This window comes from Nicotiana tomentosiformis, chromosome 6 (genome assembly GCF_000390325.3).
Source record: "Nicotiana tomentosiformis chromosome 6, ASM39032v3, whole genome shotgun sequence".
NCBI classification, from domain to species: Eukaryota; Viridiplantae; Streptophyta; class Magnoliopsida; order Solanales; family Solanaceae; genus Nicotiana; species Nicotiana tomentosiformis.
The window spans coordinates 147066432-147088618 of record NC_090817.1 but is presented as its reverse complement, the minus strand read 5'-3'; the positions used below and the strand labels follow the sequence as shown (position 1 = coordinate 147088618).

The window sequence follows — 22187 nt, the reverse complement described above, 5'->3', positions numbered from 1 at the left end:
ACCAGTCAAAGATCAAGGCCATCCAAGAATTACCACCGCCAAAGAATAAAACTGAGGTGATAAGCCTGCTCGGGAGGTTAAACTACATCAACAGGTTTATTGCTCAACTCACAGCAACTTGTGAGCTTATTTTTAGGTTGTTGAAGAAGAATGCTGCGGTTAAGTGGACTGATGAGTGTCAGGAAGAATTTGATAAGATCAAGAGGTACCTGTCAAACCCACATGTGCTGGTCCCGCCAGAGCCTGGGAGACCTTTGATTCTCTATATGACAGTCCTGGATAATTCTTTTGGTTGTGTATTGGGTCAACACGACATCACAGGAAAGAAAGAGCAAGCCATTTATTATCTCAGCAAAAAGTTCACTCCTTATGACGTTAAGTATACCCTTCTTGAAAGGACGTGTTGCGCCCTGACTTGGGTAGCACAGAAGTTGAAGCATTATCTATCGTCCTACACTACTTACCTCATTTCTCGCATGGATCCTCTAAAGTATATCTTTCAGAAGCCTATGCCCACAGGAAGACTTGCAAAGTGGCAGATTTTACTAACAGAATTTGACATCATCTATGTGACCCGGACCGCGATGAAAGCCCAAGCCTTGGCCGACCACTTGGCCGAGAATCCGGTGGATGAAGAGTATGAATCATTGAAGACTTATTTCCTGATGAAGAGGTAATATATGTTGACGAGTTTCACCATGAGGAAAAGCCCGGTTGGAAACTTTTCTTTGATGGAGCTGCTAACATGAAAGGTGTCGGAATAGGGGCTGTACTCATTTCTGAAACAAGGCATCACTACCCCGTAACAGCTCAGCTTCTATTTTATTGCACCAATAACATGGCTAAATACGAGGCATGCATTCTGGGTTTGAGGCTAGCTATAGACATGGGAGTTCAAGAAATATTAGTTTTGGCAAATTCAAATTTGTTGGTTCACCAGATTCAGGGAGAATGGGAGACTCGGGATTTGAAGCTCATACCGTATCGACAATGTATGCATGATCTTTGTCAACGATTCAGGTCAGTAGAATTCAGGCATATTCCCAGGATTCATAATGAGATCGCCGACGCCTTGGCTACTCTGGCGTCAATGTTACACCATCCGGATAAGACTTACGTCGACCCACTGCATATCCAAGTCCGTGATCAGCATGCTTATTGTAATGTGGTTGAAGAGAAAATTGATGGTGAACCTTGGTTCCACGATGTCAAGGAATACATAAAGTTAGGGGTATATCTGGTACATGCCACAGGTGATCAAAAGAGAACTATTCGACATCTGGCTAGTGGATTTTTCTTAAGTGGGGGAATCTTGTACAAGAAGACTCCAGATCTAGGATTAATAAGGTGCATAGATGCTAAACAAGCTTCGACTATCATGGCCGAAGTGCATTACGGAGTTTGCGGGCCGCATATGAGTAGGTATGTCTTGGCAAAGAAGATCCTTCGAGCAGTTTATTATTGGCTCACCATGGAACGAGATTGCATCAGCTTTATTTGCAAATGTCATCAATGCCAGGTGCACGGTGATTTGATTCATTCCCCACCATCTGAAATTGCACACAATGTCTGCACCTTGGCCCTTCGTTGCTTGGGGCATGGATGTCATTGGACCAATTTAGCCGGCAGCGTCAAACGGGCATAGGTTTATTCTGGTGGCCATTGATTACTTTACCAAGTGGGTGGAAGCTGTAACTTTCAAGTCCGTGACCAAGAAGGCGGTGGTAGATTTTGTTCATGCAAATATCATTTTTCGGTTCGGAGTTCCCAAGGTAATCATCACAGACAATGTTGTTAACCTCAATAGTCATTTGATGAAAGAGGTATGCCAACAGTTCAAGATTATACATCGAAACTCCACTCCGTATTGTCCTAAGGCAAACGGAGTTGTTAAGGCTGCTAACAAGAACGTAAAGAAGATACTTCGTAAGATGGTGCAAGGTTCCAGGCAATGGTATAAAAAGTTACCTTTTGCTTTACTGGGTTATCGCACTACTGTTCGCACTTCAGTAGGCGCGACTCCCTATTTGCTGGTTCATGGAACTGAGGCAGTTATACCTGCGAAAGTTGAGATTCCATCCCTGTGGATCGTTGTTGAAGCTGAAATTAATGATGATGAGTGGGTCAAAACCCGACTAGAGCAATTGAGTTTGATTAATGAAAAAATATTGGAAGCAGTATGCCATGGTCAATTGTATCAGAAAAGAATGGCAAGATCATACAACAAGAAGGTGCGTCCCCAAAAATTTGAAGTGGGTCAGCTAGTATTGAAACGCATCCTTCCACATCAGGCTGAAGCTAAAGGCAAGTTCGCCCTAAACTGGAAGGTGCCGCTCATTGTGACAAAAGTGTTGCCCAATGGTGCTTTGTATTTAACAGATATAAAAGGCAAATGTGTAGATATGGCTATCAATTCTGATGCAGTCAAGAGATATTATGTATAATTTCTTTGCTTCTCTTCAATAGCATTTTGTACTTGGCATGTTTAAAATTGGAATGACGAAGGCATTTTATTCTATTACCCCAAACACTTTTATCCTTTGTTACCCCTTCTTTAGCCTTATTTATTTTCTTTCATACCCCTCTTTTGGAATCAGATGTAGAGTTAGAAATAGAAAAAAAAGGAAAAAAAAGAAAAAAAGAAGAATAAAAAGAAGAAAAGAGAAAAGCAAAAGAAAGAAAAGAGAAAAGAAAGGAGAAAAAGAAAAGAAAAGCAAAGTAACAAAAAACAAAACGACTTTTACTAGTTTGGACTACGTTCGACCTGATTCCTTTTAAGGATACGTAGGCAGCCTTACACTGTTCGGTCCCATCAAAATAAAAATTCAAAATCCCCCAGATTCTAAGAAACTGGGGCAGAAGTTTTAGTTTTATAAAAAGATCTGATTCCAAAAGTTATAATTTTGAACACATTCATCTTAAATTATTTTGAGCCTGCATGCCACCCTTTCTTTCTAACCCTGTCCAAAACCTACACTAGAGTCCAAAGAAAAACCTTCTGATCAACTTTGAGGATGCCAAGTCAAGTGAGATAGAGGTATGATTTACATCATGGGTAGCACCTTTGTTCATGGGCACAAGGAAAAGTGAATAAATGAGAGATTCTTATTGGTGAAAACCCTCACGGGCACCATAGGGTGATGGTGAGTTGAGAGAAAATTCAAATGAGAGAGTCTTATTGGTGAAAACCCTTATGGGCACTGTAAGGCAACAGTAAGTTGAGAGAGGGGCAAATGAGAGAGGCTTGCTAGTGAAAACCCCTTGGGGCATTACAAGCCGAATGAGGTTCATGACTTTACAGAGAAATTGAATTATGGAAACCCCGGTTTTGAAGTATGAAGACATGGCATGAACTGAAATGTGATTAGTTGGATGGATTAGGCTGATCAATCCGAAATGCATGTCATGATCATTGGAGCCAGTTGTTTCATTCAGATAAGTCTCTTTTCCATTTTTCTTCAAATAGTCATCTCTGTTTTTTCCTTTTTATTCCTAATTCTCGAAGTCACTTCGCTTCGTTTCTTTTGGGTCTATTTTTCTAAGTCTCTGTCAAATTAGTCTTTGTTAAGCAAGAAAGAAAGGACTTCAAAGCTCATTACCAGCTTTTTATTTGCACCAAGCCAAATTCGGCCAGGCACATCACAAGTGGCATGATTTAGACTGAGCAATGCGGTGGTAACGGAAGTTCAGGTGGTCAAGTGATTCGTGAATTTCAAGGAAATGCAGAGGTTCAATAATTATCTTAATAAAGAGGCCATATAACAAGTTGAGTGTAAGGGATTCAGATTCAGAGGTTTTCTGTGGTCGAGGTTGGATCAAAACGTCAAACAATTCTTTGTTAGCCGAAGCATCTAATCAGAATGAAGCGTGGTAGCGGCAGAAGAGAAACCTTCAGCAAGGATGCCACAAACTAACCACCACATTTTTAAACTGACGAAATTTTCTTTGAGTAAAACAGGGGTAAGAAATTTTGTTTGCTGTGTAGGGATACTCCATGAGGAAAGCATGTTCCAGATAAGTTCAGTTTTAGATTTTCAGGACCCTCCTGGATAATGGGATTTAATTTCAAGTTTTTAGGACCCTCCTAGATAATGGGATTTAATTTCAAGTTTCAGGACCCTCCTGGATAATGGGATCTAGTTTTAAATTTTCAGGACCCTCCTGGATAATGGAATTCAACTAACACTCAAGAATGTTCCTGCATAAACTAGGGCAGAAAATTTTCTATGTTTATCTGTGTTGTCGTGATTGCAGGCGCCCACTGGAAAAACTTATTTCAAGTTTTAAGTCAACAGGTGCCCACCTGAAGAATGAGAGAATTTATTTCAAGTTTTAAATCAGCAGGCGCCCACCTGGAGAATGAGGTAATTTATTTCAAATTTTAAGTCAGAAGCAGGCACCCACCTAGAGAATGAGGGAATTTATTTCAAGTTTTAAGTCAGCAGGTGCTCACCTGGAGAATGAGGGAATTTATTTCAAGTTTTAAGTCAGAAGCAGGCGCCCACCTAGAGAATGAGGGAATTCATTTCAAGTTTTAAGTCAGCAGGCACCCACTCTCCAGGGAATTCATTTCAAGTTTTAAGTCAGCAGGCGCCCACCTAGAGAATGAGGGAATTTATTTCAAGTTTTGAGTCAGAAGTAGGCACCCACCTGGAGAATGAGGGAATTCATTTCAAGTTTTAAGTCAGCAGGTACCCACCTGGAGAATGAGGGAATTCATTTTAAGTTTTAAGTCAGCACGCGCCCACCTGGAGAATGAGGAAATTCATTTCAAGTTTTAAGTCAGCAGCCGCCCACCTGGAGAATGAGGGAATTTATTTCAAGTTTTAAGTCATCATCAGGTGCCCACCTGAAGAACGAGGGAATTCATTTTAAGTGTTAAGTCAACATCAGGCACCCACCTGGAAAACGAAGGAATTCATTTCAAGTTTTAAGTCATCAGGCGCCCACCTGGAGAACGAGGAAAATTATTTCAAGTTTTAAGTCAGCATCCACCTGAAGAATGAAGGAATTCATTTCAAGTGTTAAGTCAACATCAGGCACCCACCTGGAAAACGAGGGAATTCATTTCAAGTTTTAGGTCAGCAGGCGCCCACCTGGAGAATGAGGAAATTTATTTAAAGTTTTAAGTCAGCATCAGGCGTCCACCTGGAGAACGAGGGAATCCTTTTTAAGTTGACATCAGGCACCCACCTGGATAATAAGGGAATTCATTGCAAGTTTTAAGTCATCAGGCGCCCGCCTGAAAAATGAGAGAATTTATTTTAAGTTTTAAGTCAGCATCAGGCGCCCACCTGGAGAACGAGGGAATTCATTTCAAGTTTTAAGTCAGAGGCAGGCACCCACCTGGAGAATGAGGGAATTTATTTCAAGTTTTAGGTCAGCATCAAGCACCCACCTGGAGAATGAGGGAATTCATTGTAAGTTTTAAGTCCTCAGACGCCCACCTGAAGAACGAGGGAGTTTATTTCAAAGTTTAAATTATTGACAGGCGCCCACCTGGAGAAAAAGAAAAACAAAATTATGAATTAAAGGCTATTTCCTTCGCCTAGTAGAAATTCTACTCTTTCTCGGCTGGAGGTTGCTTGCTGAGTTTCATATTTGGTCTCTCCTTGCTGTTTTTTTTTGCGCCCACCTGGAGAACGAGGGAATTCTATTTCAAGTTAAGTCAGCATCAGGCACCCACCTGTAGAACAGGGTCAATTCAAGTTAGAGATAGCAGAAGCTCGCCTCAAGAATGCGAGTCGACAGTTCGAGATACACAGCAGAACTGTTAGAAGATTCAAGATCAAGTTCCTGAAGACCTATAGATAGGAATCATGTAACTCATAGCTGATAGATTTGCTTAGTTTTTTTTCATTTTGATTTTAGTGTAATAAGGTGTTCAGCAAGCACTAACAACAGTAACAGCAGTGAAATCATAGCTTCTCGGTAGTCCCAACTACCAAAAATTTCTAAAACTATACTGACCTGATTCCTTTATAGCCAAGGATATGTAGGCAACCTCGGAAGCAAGGTTCGGTCAAAAAATTTCAAAACGCTTCCCATGGAGTATCCAAACTGGCAAAATTTGCTCGTAATTGCTCACTTTATCTTTGCCCGAAAACTCTTCGTGTTTCCGAGCAAAGAGGGGCAGTTGTGAGCACGTAATTTTTGCCCGACTGAAAATACTCCTATAAAATTCACAAAAATAGATTTTTCTAATTATTTTAATTTTTATTGAATTTTTAGGATTTTCTGGTTAATTTTTGTTTGCATTTAGTTGTATTTTAATATTTAAAATTATGAAAAAATACCAAAAGTGTTTAAAGTATTCCTTGCATAGCATGGATTTAATTGCATTATTAAACGTAAATCACAAAAAAAGGGGTCATTTTTACATTTTAGCTTTTAATTGAAAATTAGTAATTTTTCTTTCATTAGTTTAAATTAATTAATTATTTAAATGGTAAAATAGATAACTAAGTTTATTTCTATAAATTAGATTGATTTAGGACTTAATTTAGGTTTTTAATTAATTTTATTAGGATTTAAAATCAAAAAAAAACTTATTTTGTCCCGAATTTGGGCCAAAACGATTTCTGGGCCCAAATTCGCCCAACCCAACACCTACACACACCTGAACCCATGACCCGCCGACCAAACCTATCAACCCGACCCATTACCCCTTTTTAATATCAACCATTCATCTTATTTAATCGGACGGCCCAGAACTCCTTACACGCCCCCTTTAAAACTGTCTTAAACACCCCCCAACCCCAAACCCTAAAACTAACCCCCCCCCCCCCCCCACTTTCACCTCTCTCACCCTCCGCCCATCACCACCGGCCGCCGCCCGCCGGAAATCGCTCCACGGCGGCGGCCCACCTCCAATCACCCCCAATTTCACACCACATAATCTCCAACACCCGCTAATCCCCATCCTACCATTATTTTCCCCAAAACCCCCCACCCACTTTTGTTAATTTCAAATCTGATATTTCAAAAAAAAAATCTAAGCCGCTCTTAATCTGATTTTTGTGTGTTCAAGGCTCGATTTGACTCGAGACTTGCGTTAAGCAATTGTTCTTGTTAAGAATAATTGATTAATGTTAGTTTTGGTTCATTCCGAGAGTCGCCGGATTCCGGCCAAGTCACCATTGACCGACCAGTTTCGTCGCTTTCATCGTGCATCGAGCCGCTTCGATTCGTCGATTCATTCCGGCCAAAATCAGTATCCTTCCTCTCTTTTCTATTGATGCTCCTTTTCTTTTTCTTATTTCTTTATTTGAATTAATTTTTAGTTTGTTTAAAGTCAGTTGAATTTAATATATTAATTGCGTAAATTCTAGGTTAATTGAACCAATTTTAACTAGTTAGTCAATGATTTTCATATCTCTTAGGTTATTGCTGTTAATCGAATTTAATTATTAGCTTATGTGTTAATTAATTTTAGCTATTTAAGATTAATTATTTTGGCTAGGTGATTTTGAGTTTAATGTTGGTTGTTTACTGATTAATCGAGAAAAATCCATCACCCCATTTCAGATTATTCTATGTTTTGCTTTTGAATTATTTGTTTCTTCTAATTGAAAACGTTTGGGCATGTTTGGGTAAGTTTTGATTTTTCTTTTTCATTTGGTTGGGCTTACTGGCTGGGAGGCCCATACCTAGTTTGGTTACTAAGTGTAAAATACAAAGTCTTGGAGGGTAGTGTAGGATAGGAGTTTGAAGGAATTTTTGGAATTGGACAGCTGTCCATTTCAGTTGCAAAAGATACCAATTCCCTGATTTTTAGGGAAAGCTGGCAGAATATTCCCACACCTCCTCTCCCTCACATATAACACATGCTCACATTCTATAAAGGGACTCCTCCTCTCATTTTACAGAAGAAATTTTTTTTGCATATTTACTCTAAAAAAAAGCATACGGGCTCAGACAAAAAAAAGAGAAAGTATCTAGAAAGTTTAGGTTTCAGGTTTGAAAATACTAGAAATCAAAATCATAGAAAGAGTTTTCAAAGTTGCTTGTGATTTCTGCTACATCTTTATACAAGTTTTGTCTTCCTCAAAGCTGATTTTGGACTGAGATTTGAAGTTATTTTTTTCTGAAGTTCTTCTGACTGCTGTAGCTTCATTCCAATTTCATAGATTTATTTTCTATTTTGTTGCTTTTGCTGTCTAGGTACACTCCTTTTGAACCTTGGGCTACAAATCGGATATAAAGATATGTGTGCTTTGAAATTAATGGAATCAGTCATTTTCAGCTGTTATTTCTTGTGTTTCGTCAAGTTGTTTAATTCTTTTTCTTGCTAACTAGTATCATATTCTATCTGTTATTAGTAGATCAAAATCTGAACTTGGTACATAAGTTTTCATGTAGTGTATAAATATGTTATGGTCTTAGTCTTTATGATGGATTCTCATCCAACGTTAAATGCTTAGTAAATCGTTGTTCTGGAATTTGATATGCTTATTTCTATGATCCAAAGATACACACATAGCGTGAATATAGGTGTATGTTAAATATACAAACTTTGTTGATTTATTCGTTTAGTCAGTGACTCTATTATGCTAAGATTTGGGAAGTAGCATAGGTAAGTAATCACTGTTTTGTTTCTTTAAGTCGGATAAAGTCCATTTTCTCTCAATTTGTTAAAAGTGGTTTATTAACATATAATGAAATCACTAACACCAAGGAAAAGTATGAGGAAGAGACTTCAGTAGTCTTTTTCCCTTATTTGTAAGGAAACGAATTGTTCGTACCTTTTATTTACAATGTAATGATACCAGTAATGGATTTGAGGGTGGATTGGAGGAATTCTTTTATTTACAATAATACGTAGGGCCTGTTTCTGGGCCCAAGTTGAAAGAATATGAAGTCCAATACTATCGTCCCTCATTTTAAATCTCCCTTTCATCATTAATTGACTACCTTCTCTTAAAATTGAGTAATCCCAAACGTATTCAACCCATAAACGAATTTAATGACTGGAACTCATCAATAGCTCGAATTCCGTTTAGCTAATTGCAGACTTTGTCCACAAATCACTCCATAATTCCGGACCTCCATGTAATCTTAAACCTTAGGAAAATATTTAAACTCATAAACATCGTAGTTTGCTTTAGGCGCGATTAATAAAATCATCATGACTATGGGTACGGTTCCCGTGGCATAGTCATGATACGTAATCCCCAATTCGAGTGTGTGTTTCACGTGACTCGACCACAACTTCAAATAATAATAAAAATAAACATGTCGTAAATTACGGGTGCGTTTCACGTGGCGCGATTCGCAACGTGTACAAAAACAAACGAGTGCGCGACATCGCGACTTGTTCAAAAATAATTCCATAAATATTAAAAGCGGTTAAAAAGTTAAAAATGCACCATAGATTTTAAACATGTATTAAATTAGATAATTAGGCCAAGTATTAATTGTTAAGCGACCGTGCTAAAATTACGGAACTCGGGAGTACCTCAAACCTTCTCACGGGTTAACAAAATTTCTTACCGGGTCTTCTGTGTTCGCGGATCATAAAATAGAGTCAATTTCCTCGATTTGGGATTTAAAATAAACCAGTGACTTGGGACACCATAAATTATTCCAAGTGACGACTCTGAATCAAATAAATAATCTCATTTCGATTAATGTCATTTTAATTGGAAAAACTCCCATATCCCCTATCCCTCAGAAAAAAGGAGGTGTGACAACCATAATATTATATCTTATTACTATATTATTAATTAGTACTAGTATATATTATCATTATTATTTTATTGAATTCTAATACTAAATATAGAATATTAAATCTTATTACTAAGCACTAACTACAACCCTTCCTATATTTGCTTATTTTTTGTTAGTCCACAACTGTTGGACTCTATGCATTAAAGCTCAACTTAAAAGATGGAAAAGCTCACATCTTTCAGCCGATGTGGGACAAGAGTATTTCCTAATTTTTGACCGAAATCGGTCGAAACCTTTGAAATATTTTAATAAAAAATTATTTTGCCATTTCAGCCGATGTGGGACAAGAAAATAGTTTCAAATTCCGACCGAAATCGATCAGAATTTTTGAAAAATTTTAATCTAAAATTATTTTCCCATGAAAAAACCCACTACTTCTCTTCCCATGGAATATTTATTTACTAATCTATCCATTTTATTATTTGTTTGTTTGTTTCTTTTTTATGAAAAAAAGAGTGCATTAAATAAGGATTCCATAAATCAATAAAAAATTATTTCAAGGGAATAAAATTATGATTATATTTTAATGTAAAAACATGCTTAGTTATTTTTTCTAAAATTTCATTTATAATCCTGAAATAACACATTAATTGTTTTATATAAAAAAATATATTAACTAACCAGAATTAAATATATCGTACATTGGTTAAGTAATTGGTTTATAAACCATATATATATATATAAGCTATATTCGATATAACATTAGCTATATTAGATATACGTATGTGTATGTATGTCACGACCCAAAATCCCACCACAGGCGTCGTGATGGCACCTAGTCTCTAAGGCTAGGTAAGCCGATTTCAGTTATATTTTTGAAGCCATTTTTATTTTAAATTAAATAAGTAATCAAAACTAACAGCGGAATAAATATAAAAAATACAACATCCCAAGACTGGTAGTACTGAGTCACGAACTCTAACTGAATACATGGAATGATCACGAGGACCGAATATGCAATACTGTTTGATTACAAATTAGCTATACAATGAAATGAAATGACCCCAAGGGACTGCGACGACCAAGCAGCTCTACCTTGAATCCTTACGAACCCGCTTTAACTCTGCTCAAGTCTGATATCTCCAATACCTGGCTCTGCACAAAAATATGCAGAAGTGTAGTATGAGTACACCATGGTCGGTACCCAGTAAGTATCAAGACTAACCTCAATGGAGTAGAGACGAGGTATAGTCAAGACACTCACTAGTCTAATAACCTGTGCAATATAATGTACAAAATAATAGAAAATAAATAACAATAAGGGCAACATAAAACAACCAGTGATGTGCACAGTAAGACAATAAAATCACCATTAATATCGCTCAACAATTGATAAATACAATTACACACAGTTAAATCAAGTTCTTCAATTAAATATCTTTCACACATAATTCTTACGAATAAAACTCTTTTTCAAATATAATTTCCTCAAATAAACATCTTTCGAATAAAATAATTCTTTCGATAAATATCTTCAAATATAATTTTCTCAAATAAATATCTTTCGAATACAATTCTTTCATATAATTCTTTTTGAATAAAAATCCTTCCAAATAAATATTTTTGAATATAATTCTTTCGATTAAAGAGTCACCATGTGACACTTTATTTAAAAATCATAAAAATACGGGTCTCAGCCCATTTTCATATTTTTACGGCATCTCGTGCTCATAATTAAATCATCATATTTTCCCGGCACCTCGTGCCCTCATTTCATATCACAACTGCACGGACAATTCACATGTCAAATATCATTATCATTTCATCACAACACCTCGTGCCCACATTTTATTTTATAATCCGCCTGGCAATAACCACAGGCTCTTAATTTCAACATAAATCAGATTGTTATTAATTTACCAACAACAAGACAAACTGCATAAGGTATAAAAATAAACACAAGAAAATCACAACATCACATGAAAATCATCAACACCACAACCCCACATCATCACATATCGTCCCTGACAATAGCCACCCTTATCGCTCCTATTGCCACCCTTATCGCTCCGCCCAGACAATATCAATAGCCATCATTATCGCTCCTATTGCCACCCTTATCACTCCTATAGTCACCCTTATCGCTCCGCCCAGACCATATTCCAACAAACACAACCACCGTGAAATGCCACCCTTATACCCACATAATATCAACGGTGAAATGCCACCCTTATATCCTCAAAATAATAATTAACACAACACAACAATTTACACAGAAAATTATCACGGCAACATAACAAAATTAATTCATATCACAATTTGTCTAATGGCCACAACCAAAATCCAAAGCTACAAACAAGTCAATTAATTTCACAACAAATAGCCAAAAGCTCCACACAATGTGTACAACACCCAAAAATAATTAATAGAGATAGAAATTACTCAACATAAAGCAAAGTCTTCATTAAATTCAAATTTTCAATAATTATATAAACATCTCTTCTTAAGCTCATTTAATTAATTATTTGCAGAGGAAAAATCTATAATGAAATTAAATTCCAATATATCAAACCAACAAATTCACGTAATTACATAAGTAATCAAGTAACAATCACATCAAATTGTCATATAATAACAGATTCAACAAACAACAAGGATTTAGGCACGACAAATAAATGATTAAATATATACCAACAATTATCCAATTTACCACACAATATGCTCAAGACTTTAACTCAATAAAATTTATACATATAAGCCGAGTATGTACTCGTCACCTCGCGTACACGGCTTTTAACATTTCACAAATGGTACATAAGACTTGATGCCTAAGGGGTAATTCCCCCACTCGAGGTTAAGCAAGACACTTACCCTTTTGAAGTTATGCCGATATTTCAAAAATCTCCTTCTTGCATGAATTGACCTCCAGACAGCTCAAATCTATCCAAATTAATTGTATAATTTCATTAAAATTGATCGAAAATAATTCCGTATAATAATGCGTCGACTTAAAAATTTATTCTAAAAAGTCAACAAAAGTCAACGCGGGGCCCGCCTCTCGGAACCCGACATAATTTTCATGAAATCCGAACACCCATTCCGATACAAGTTCAACCATACTAATTTTATCAAATTTCAATATCATTTCGTCCCTTTAATCGTGATTTTTCATTTTGAAAATTTTCTTCAAAAATCACTATTTTTCTCAACTCAAAACACAATTTAAATGATAAAAATAAAGATAGGATAATGAAAATAAATAGATTCTAGGTGGAGAACACTTACCCAATCGATTTTCTTGAAAAACCCACAAGGAATCGCTCAAAACTGAGCTCTACAAGTCAAAATGTGATAAAAATGGCCTAACCCTCGATTTGGAAAACTTATAATCTCGCCAGGTCTGAAAGAATCGAGAACGCGGAGAGAGGCTCGCGTTCGCGAAGAAGGAAAGTAAGGCTTTCCAGAAAAAATCCTTCGCGAACGCGAGGGAAGGAGTGCGAACGCGAAGCACAAGGGACGGAACCTTCGCGAACGCGAAGAAGAAGCATGAGGCTGCCATGAAGAGCTTTGCGAATGCGAGTGTCTAATCGTGAACGCGGTGGAGGAAAAGACAAACCTTCGCGAACGCGGTGGAGGAAAAGACAAACCTTCGCGAACGCGATGGGCTGAACACGAACGCGAAGAAGAAATATAAGGTGGTCAGCAGTAACACTTCGCGAACGCGAAGAAGAACACCCGAAAACAGAAACAACGGTTCAAAAATATAAGAAAATGGTCTGTAGCCCATCTGAAACACACCCGAGGCCCCTGGGACCCCGTCTAAACATACCAACAAGTTTCACAACCTAACATGGACTCGCTCAAGGTTTCAAATCACATCAAATAACGCCGAAAATACAAATCGCACCACGAATCGAACTTATGAACTTTCAAAACTTCCAACTTCTAAAACTCGTGCTGAAACCTATCAAAGCAACCCGGAATGACGTCAAATTTTGCAGGCACGTCTCAAATAACATAACGGAGCTGTTCCAACTCTCGGAATCGTATTCCGACCCCGATATCAAAAAGTCAAACCCCCGGTCAAACTTTTCAAAATTTTGAGTTTCGCCATTTCAAGCTTAATTCCACTACGAACCTCCAAATAATTTTCCGGACACGCTCCTAAGTCCAAAATTATCATACGGAGCTAACGCAACCGACAGAACTCTATTCCAGAATCGTCTTCATACAGTTCCGACTACGGTCAAAATCCTAAGACTTAAACTTCCTTTTTAGGGACCAAGTGTCCCAAATCACTTTAAATCATCCGGTAACTGAATTCAACCTCGCACGTAAGTCAATACGCGTAATACGAAGCTGCTTTAGGCCTTATGCCACCGAACGGGACTTAAATTCTTGAAACGACAAGTCGGGTATATATATATATATATCAAATAAGTATTAAATATTATTTATTTAAAAGCTATTTATATAAAGGGTGAAAAAAACTGACCGACTTCGGTTGGTAATATTATTAAATTTATATTTTAATTATTTTTAAATTATTTTTTCGACCGAAGTCGGTCAGAAATATTTAATTATAACTTATTCCGGTTGGTTAATTAAATATATATAATATTTATTATATTAAAAACGAATTTCCTTGGGCGGGAAATAATAATTTCAAAATTTCCGACCGAATTTTGTCGGAAATTTGGAAAAGGTTTAATAAAAAATTGTTTCTGTACATTATATGCAAGTATGACCATGTGTTGGTCAAATATTGACCAATTTGCGACCGAAATCGGTCGGAATTTTTATTTTTTTTGCCGTGGGACCACTATTTCCGTTGTCATAAATATTTTTGTTGACTTTTACGACCAATTTAGCAATTTTCGAGCGATTTCGGTCGGTATGCCGTGGACGAAATATGCTAGTTTTCTAGTAGTGTTTGTTACTGTGTTTTTAGCACCTTAGGACTTGGGCTAGGTTGTTTTGCAGCACAAAGGGTGAAATTCAAAAATAGCCAGATTTACAAGTGGTAATTGAAAAATAGCCATAGTTTCAAAAGTAATCGAAATTTCTTTTCATGTAAAGATAAATCTGAACGAAAACACTGTTCAAAATCCGGAAAGTATTCTAGCATAATATACTGGAGTTCGAATATTTTATATATGAACTTCCAGCATACTCCAGTATATTATGATGGAGTTCCAGTATAAATATACCGGAACTCCATCATAATATACTGGAGTTTCAGCATAATATACTGGTCCGGCATAATATGTTGGAAGTTCATACACAAGTGCTTCAATCTCCAGTATATTATGCTGGAACTTTCCGTGTGCTGGAGTTCCAGCATAATATATTGGAAGTTCATATATATGTGCACCAATCTCCAGTATATTATGTTGGAACTTTCCGTGTTGTAGCAAAATAGTAACTATTTTTCAATGACTTTATAAATACTGATTATTTTTCAATTACTAGTCCGAAAACTGGATAGCGTATTATTTTTACACATAATGGGGATATAGTAAACACTAACGTTTTAAAAAAGGAACAGTCAAATCTTATGTGACCATTTTGAGGTGGAAAAAGGCATTCCAAAATTAGCTGAGAAGGAATACGTAAAAACTAAAAATGACATTAAGCACCACGGTTACAGTTCAATTGGCACATGCTTCACATGACATTAGATAGGTTCTTGAATAGATTTTTACCTTCATATACACTATTTGAAACCTTATTACCATCTCTATTCAAATTTCAATTTAATTACATGGTCATATATAATTTATCAATTATATACAAATAAGTTTTAAATGAGTATCCCTTTATATTAGGAAGTGAATAAGGAATATAAGTTATTACCTTATCCCTTTATACTCTCCCACTCTCTCTCTCTCTCTCTCTCTCTCTGTCTCTCTCTCTGTCTCTCTACTCTCCTTCTCTATTTTTTTTTTTTTTCAATTTTACTTTCATTTGATGTTCTCTATTTTTTATGCTTTCTTGTTGTATAGAGTTTTAATAGAATTTATCAATAGATTTCAATCGTTTTAATTTAGCAATTTCCTTTCATGTTGCACAATTGGTGTTCAAATTGAAATTGTCAATCAATAAATTTTGAAGGTGTTTGACTCTCCACCATTGACAGTCATTAAAAAACTTTGAAGCTTTGAAATCGAATTTGGGTTTTCAAAAACCATTATTTGTTTGGATTGGGTATTGTTGTAAACAATTGAGAATATTGTTTGGAGTTTATATCTCAATTTGAGGGTGTTTTGGTGAAGATTAGACTTGATTTTGGCTGAATTTCAGATTGAAACTCGTCGAAGAAGAAGAAGAAGAAGAAGAACACATGACATACAATATATTTACGAAATTATAGTAAAGTTGTAGTATAATTATATGTAAATTGTATTCTGTTGTAGTTATATATTTTTTATTATTTGAATGTTGTATGAAAGTTGAAAAATAATTGTATAATGTATGAATCGTTGTATAAAATTTGTATTTAAGTTATCAATACTATCTTTTTACATAATGATATGTATCAAAATTGTATTAAGAGAGTAAGTTCTCATTGGAATTTTAGAGAGGAAAAAGCACACACCACATACAAAATATATATAAATCAGATACAAAATATACAAAAGACATATTGTATAAATTTTATATTTAAGTTGTATGATATTGTATTTGTATTTAACTAGGTAGAAATAATGTATGAAAGTTGTAGATAAGTTGTAAATAAGTTGTATAATATATAATTAGTTGTATAATATATAATTAGTTATATAAAATTTATTTTTAGTTTATATGTTATTGTGGATGTATCAAATTTGTACGAAATTTATTTTTAATTTGTATGTTGTTATATCATACAAATTGGGTTGGGTATTGGATCCAGCTTCTCAAATGCTTACTGTGAAGAAAGAACAGAAGTTGGACCCCAATAAATTGCAGCGCTTGACATAATATGTCTTCCATCTTGAGCACTAACAGTTTGTTGGTTCCGAGATTTCTAAATCTATTAGGATCAGTTTTCTTCTCTCAGTCCAATGGTTGGAGAAATTAGAAGGTGACCAAATTTATAGCATCAGATCTAAACGTGGGTTCAGTGATTTTTATGTCTCTTGAAAAGTATTACTACCATGGCATAATGGATTATCCTCAAAGGATGTAGATCGTTTATGAATTTGGTCGCCGAAGGATGTTTATTGTCAGATAAATATATTTTTAATTTAATAATTAAAAAAAAGAGGGGAGAAAAAAGGAAAATGATATAAGTGAATCCCTTAATTTAAGGCAAAAATGGTAACTGAATCCCCTAATTTAAGGCATTAATAGTATATTTTATATATATTGTAAGCAAAACTTATTTAGGGCGAGTAATATACAAAATTAGGACAATTTTAGTAAATAAGTTTCAAATATTATATAGGAAGGTAAAAATCTCTTCTTGAATTAGATACAGGCTTCCCGCTTAGATAATGAATGAATATATATGTTTTACTAGAACCGTCAATATGGGTTGGCCTAGCCAGGCGTTAATTTAATAGGGTTGGGCTAAGATTTTTGGAACCCATTTAAAAACGAGGCTTTTAAGCCGGCCCAAGTAAGCCCATGTCCCATGAGGCTTGACCGGGCTAGGCTGGCCCGTTGGCTTAATAAACGTATTTTATTAAAAACATAAAATATTAAAAAATTGATAAAACTAAAAGTATCAAGAAGAGTAGTCCAATCTCAAACTATTAATATTTTTTATGTGAATTTAAATACTTTTTGTTCTTAAAATTTTAGTTATTTCTTAATGTTTAACTAATTAACATTGTATATAATTATAAATTTAGATCAATCTATTTAGATCAAAATGAAGATGTTAAGACATTTTTGTTTCACAAGAGAATTCAAATATACTTGATGAAGATACTTTTTTGGTGATGGATATGCCATGAGCACCTTGAAAAGATTTTTGAATAATTTATTTTGAGTATTGACTTTTAATGAATGAAACATTATCCTTTTTTTTGTGTTTTTATAGTAATCTATTGGAACAACGTAAAAAATTATTAAGTTTTGCAGAAGCTTTATATCCAACAAGTATATTTTTAGCCCGTAAATGTATCTATATGTGTGTGTGCGCGTGTGCATTTTAGGTTAAAACTTAAATTTTAAAAAATATGAAAAATCATTTTTAAAAATAATAGGCCGGCCTGTGACCCACGTAGGGATGGGTTGATCATTTTAAGGCCCATCGAAATAGTGGGCTGGGCCAGCTCGTATTGACAGCTCTACGTTTTACCAGGCGCAGAAGGAAAAACAAAAATTTTACGTGCAGATGGCTAGAATTGAATAAGAATGCAGAGAATCGTAGACGCAGCACAACTTCAAATAAGTAGCAGCACAAGTTAATATCACAATAATCAAGACTGCAACAAATACAGATTCGTGTTTGCAATGAGCAAGTTTCGATTTCTCGCGCCCCGTGGCATCTGATCTTCCTAGATTTGCACTGAAAATAAATCAGACAACCATTTACAAACTAATAGAGACAGCTCCTACAATAAGAAACTATATGCTAGAAACCGAATAGATGGCATGTTCATGTAAAAGCACAGTTAATAGTGCAACTTCTGAAGTAGATGCACAGAAACTTTACAGTAAATAGTGCCATTCTTAAAGCACAACATGCGCAAAAACTTTTGCCCACCCCAGTAGTATCCAAGTGCAATAAAGTTACACTAAACTGAAATACCATAACACTTGCTAAGATTCCCAGCTCCGTGAAGGAAACCTGGCCTCGAAGCCCATGGTTATATCTTACGGTCGAAGATCTCCACAAAAGAGAATAAAAATTCCCGTAGCACATACATGGCACTTCAATGTGGCCCTATGGCTTACTTGCAGTTCCAAGTAAAAAATAAGCCACCTTGTTCTATGAGTTATCCCCCTGTAGATCAATGTGCCCTATGTTTTCAATATATCTGAAGATTTCCATGTTACGCCATTGATATGTTGTACTATTATTGTTCAAAATTTCATAAGAAACAAGAAAATGGAAGAGAGAGGTAACGAGAATGTGAATGAATATATTAGACTTGGAATCCCCAAATAAAGAAAACAAATAGGCCAGACAACCATGATATTCTGACACTTCAACTCCATGAGAACAGCAGAACAAACATTTTGTTCGTCTCTAAGTAAATATGAAGAACCAGATCAAGCTCGTACAGGTGAAAATAGTGAATGATTATTCTGAGCAATTAACAATACAGGGGACACGCCAATGATTCCAAAAATATTGTCAGGAAACAAGGAAATTTGCTTCTTCATTCATGAAATAAAATAAGGCGTAACTGATGCAATGCCAGGCATACAGACAAAGTCTAACCTCAATGTGGATAGCAGAAATGGGAAGCTCAACCAACCATTGTGCGCTTTCGGCCTCTTTGCCTCACTGAAATAGATCACAAAATCAGGAATGAAAAACAGCAAGAAACCTTCAGAAGTAGAACCGTATTATCTTTCCATTCTGGGAACAACAAGGTAATAAACAGAAAGGGGCATGGAGGAAGACTCGACAGCACCTTGGGCTAGCTTGTTAAAGGTTGATGACCACTGCTTTGAGGATTTCTTGTATCCAGCAAGTATCTGGTCCATCTGTGTGAACCATATATAAACCATAGCGTATGAATTTGATCTTCACTATAGGTTAAAGTCCTATGGCTTTGGCTATGCCACAGACTAAAAATAAATCCAGCATCTACATGCTTCTGGCAAAAAATAAGGAGATTCACTAGACGATAACCCAGTGCCCTCACCCCACTGTGGCATTCGGCCAGAACCAGGTTACTGTTTCAGAACCGCAAGAAAGATATCATTCTAGTATCCTAATTAGGAGCACTTAGTCCTTCACAAGGATTCTTTATATATCAGTAAAATGATTAATCAGGTGCCCAAGTGTATTAGAAAAAAAGCACTGAGAGTTAGAGAACTGTTTAATAATGACATCAGAAAATACTGTTTTGTGAAGAGGTGCATGTTTCATGCGATAATATGATCACATGACATGAATGATATAATGTGTAAAAGTCCCAAAAAAAGTAATTCAAAGAAGAAATTAACATCCTTTTTCCTGAAATAAGTTACCCCTCTAGACAAGACAGAGCTTACCACATTTCCACAAGAAGAGTGCATAGAGAGCAAAGCACGTTCGAGTACATATAAATCAACTGCTTTATCTTCTGGGAGCGTTGAAGTAAAGCCTAGACCAAAGTCAATCAGCACCTAAGAAAAAGCATCATTGAACAATAATCTCATTGAGGGTGACCGTAAAACTTCATCCTCCAAAATAAGCAAAGAAATTGAAGAAAAAACCATCATGAGAATTAGAGGAATATTCTAAGGGATAGAGAAAAATATCGACCAGCTGATTGGCGGCGCTCCTCATTAACATGTTTGATGTTGTTAAATCGCCATGGACTAGGCCACCGTCGTGTAGTTTTCCAATAGCATTACCAATCTGTGTTGCAATATCAGTCATTCGCTCTTCGTCTACACCAACTAATCCAAAGCCAAGGAATATATCTTTCACGGAAGGACCTTCAACATATTCAAAGGTGAGAGTATGTGTAACAGGGTCAACAGCATAAAGCACTGGAGTAGTAACACCAAGCCGTCTAGCTTTTGTCATACACCTTGCCTCCTGTGCCAGAATTTCAATTTTTTAGCAACACAGGCTTTAGGAAAGATAAAAGGAGAGAACATGTAGCATTTGCACCAACCGCATTCAGCCGTTTAAGCGTGAGCTTTGAATCCAAAGTCGGATGCCTGTATTTCTTTGAAAACCGTTCTTTGACAATACACCTCCTACCCAGAAATGTTGACTCAAATACCCTCTGATATCACCATGGAAACAATCCCAGTGTCAAAAACTACTTTCTATCAAATGAACATTGCCAGAGAGCAGATAATGATTAGTGACTTCTAAACTAACAGAACACACACACACAGAGGTCTCGGAAAGAAAATGAGAGAGAGAGAGAGAGGGGGGGAAAAATTAGAAGAAAATTTCATAGCAAAACAGTCTTGAATAATTTACTATGAACTCACAGCCTCAGCTCCTTGTTTAATTAAAACCAAGGATCCGTCACATCCGTCGGCCTTGATTTCCATCTCTATGAGATCAACTGACTTCAACCAAAAAAATAAACAAATAAACAAATAAGTAAAACGAAAAGGATAACCAAAATTTTAGCCTTATATAGAATAGTGTCTTTAGCTCTTCCACAATCCTAGTCCTACGTGAAGCTTGCATGGAAAAAGGATGCTTAACAAGAAAATATTCCGCCATTTCTGTATCTTGAAACAAAATTGGCTACAAACAACAGGATCTATCGAGACTAAAATAAGCAATGATAAACTCTGATTATGGTAAATAAACCTTCATCCAACAATCTCCACCTTCAAGAAGAGTGAGGAGAAGCATCTCTATATTTTGGCAAAGTATTTCCACTAACATGGAAATAACTAACAACTAATCAACTGGGTGTTCACATAGACTGATATTCTTTAGAAAAATGGCATTAACATTTAACAAGTAACACCAACTTCTCTCATTTCTTTTGTAGTACAAAAAGGTTTTCCTTGTTCATACCGGTAGTACTAGTACGTACTCTCGTATTTTGTTGGTATTAGGTTTTCTATGACTACCCGTCGTTTCTTTCATTTTGGTCATCTTACTATCTTGTTTTTAAGTATGCTGCTTTTCCATGACTTCTCAGTGTTGTCCCTTCTTGTTTTTCTTTTCATTAATGTGGTGCTTATACTTTCCTGAGTCGAGCATCTATAGAAACAGACTCTCTATCTCCACAAGTTAGGGGTAAGGTATGCGTAAACACTGCCCTCCCTCCCCAGACCCCACTACATATGCTTCAAAAAATGAAATAGAGACTGAGCTACAATAATGCTTGAAATAGAGGGAAACTAATTTCTCTTGAAGTATTCTTACTGTAGCTAAAAGAAAGCTTCAATTTTTATAAGTATAAAACCCAATTAGTAGCATTTCTAGGCATCATAGTAGCAGTATCTGCAGAATTTGGACTTTGGAGACATAAAAACGAAGGGGGAAAGCAAAAAATTATACTCTCACCAAAAATTACGAAAAATTAAAAGAACGTCAGTAATAGGAAAGCTTATTCGTAACTATCACACACAGAAATGACTAATGAAAACTGGATAGAAATTTGTGAGTGTTTAAAGGAATGAAAGACACCTTTTTGCAGTTGAAGATTAGCAGAGTCGCCGCCGTAAAAGATAGCTGCTGTGAGAAAATTGTTGAATATGGGATGGTGTGTTATGGAATTTTCGGGATGTATTTAGGCGACCGCATTAGTGGAATGCGATTTATAAGTCGTATTGCTGCATAGCGATTTATAAGTCGCATAATCCTATTGCGATTTGTAAATCGCATTTACTTAAAGAAGTCCCCTTCTGTTATTGCGATTATAAATGAGATGCCGCATCGATTT

At 36.0% G+C, this 22187-nt stretch overlaps 1 protein-coding gene across 4 annotated transcripts; it reads right to left on the bottom strand.

Moving 5' to 3' along the window:
• Window positions 1-17983: 17983 nt before the first annotated feature.
• LOC104105829 (uncharacterized) lies at window positions 17984-22072 on the bottom strand. 4 transcript variants are annotated; one of them, XM_009614229.4, is made up of 8 exons: window positions 21932-22072; window positions 20770-20846; window positions 20442-20555; window positions 20084-20362; window positions 19831-19944; window positions 19245-19317; window positions 19049-19114; window positions 17984-18169 (listed from the first exon to the last, which is right to left on the bottom strand). In XM_009614229.4, exons 2-7 carry the CDS (start codon window positions 20830-20832, stop codon window positions 19077-19079), a joined length of 681 nt encoding a protein of 226 aa, XP_009612524.1. In that variant the 5' UTR covers window positions 20833-20846; window positions 21932-22072; the 3' UTR covers window positions 17984-18169; window positions 19049-19076. The 4 variants fall into 4 exon arrangements, with proteins under 4 accessions (XP_009612524.1, XP_009612523.1, XP_070034123.1 ...); XM_009614228.4 differs by having other exon boundaries at window positions 20770-20850; window positions 21932-22058; XM_070178022.1 differs by lacking the exon at window positions 17984-18169 and adding an exon at window positions 18259-18607.
• Window positions 22073-22187: the final 115 nt, after the last annotated feature.

Bases quoted from the DNA above. Each gene is read 5' to 3' on its own strand.
- LOC104105829 (XM_009614229.4), bottom strand. From the start codon at position 20,832: ATGGAAATCAAGGCCGACGGATGTGACGGATCCTTGGTTTTAATTAAA. The intron at 20,556-20,769 runs GTGAGTTCATAG...TGGTGATATCAG, and splicing joins TTAAACAAGGAGCTGAGGCT to AGGGTATTTGAGTCAACATT. The intron at 19,318-19,830 runs GTAAGCTCTGTC...TGGTTCACACAG, and splicing joins ACTCTTCTTGTGGAAATGTG to ATGGACCAGATACTTGCTGG.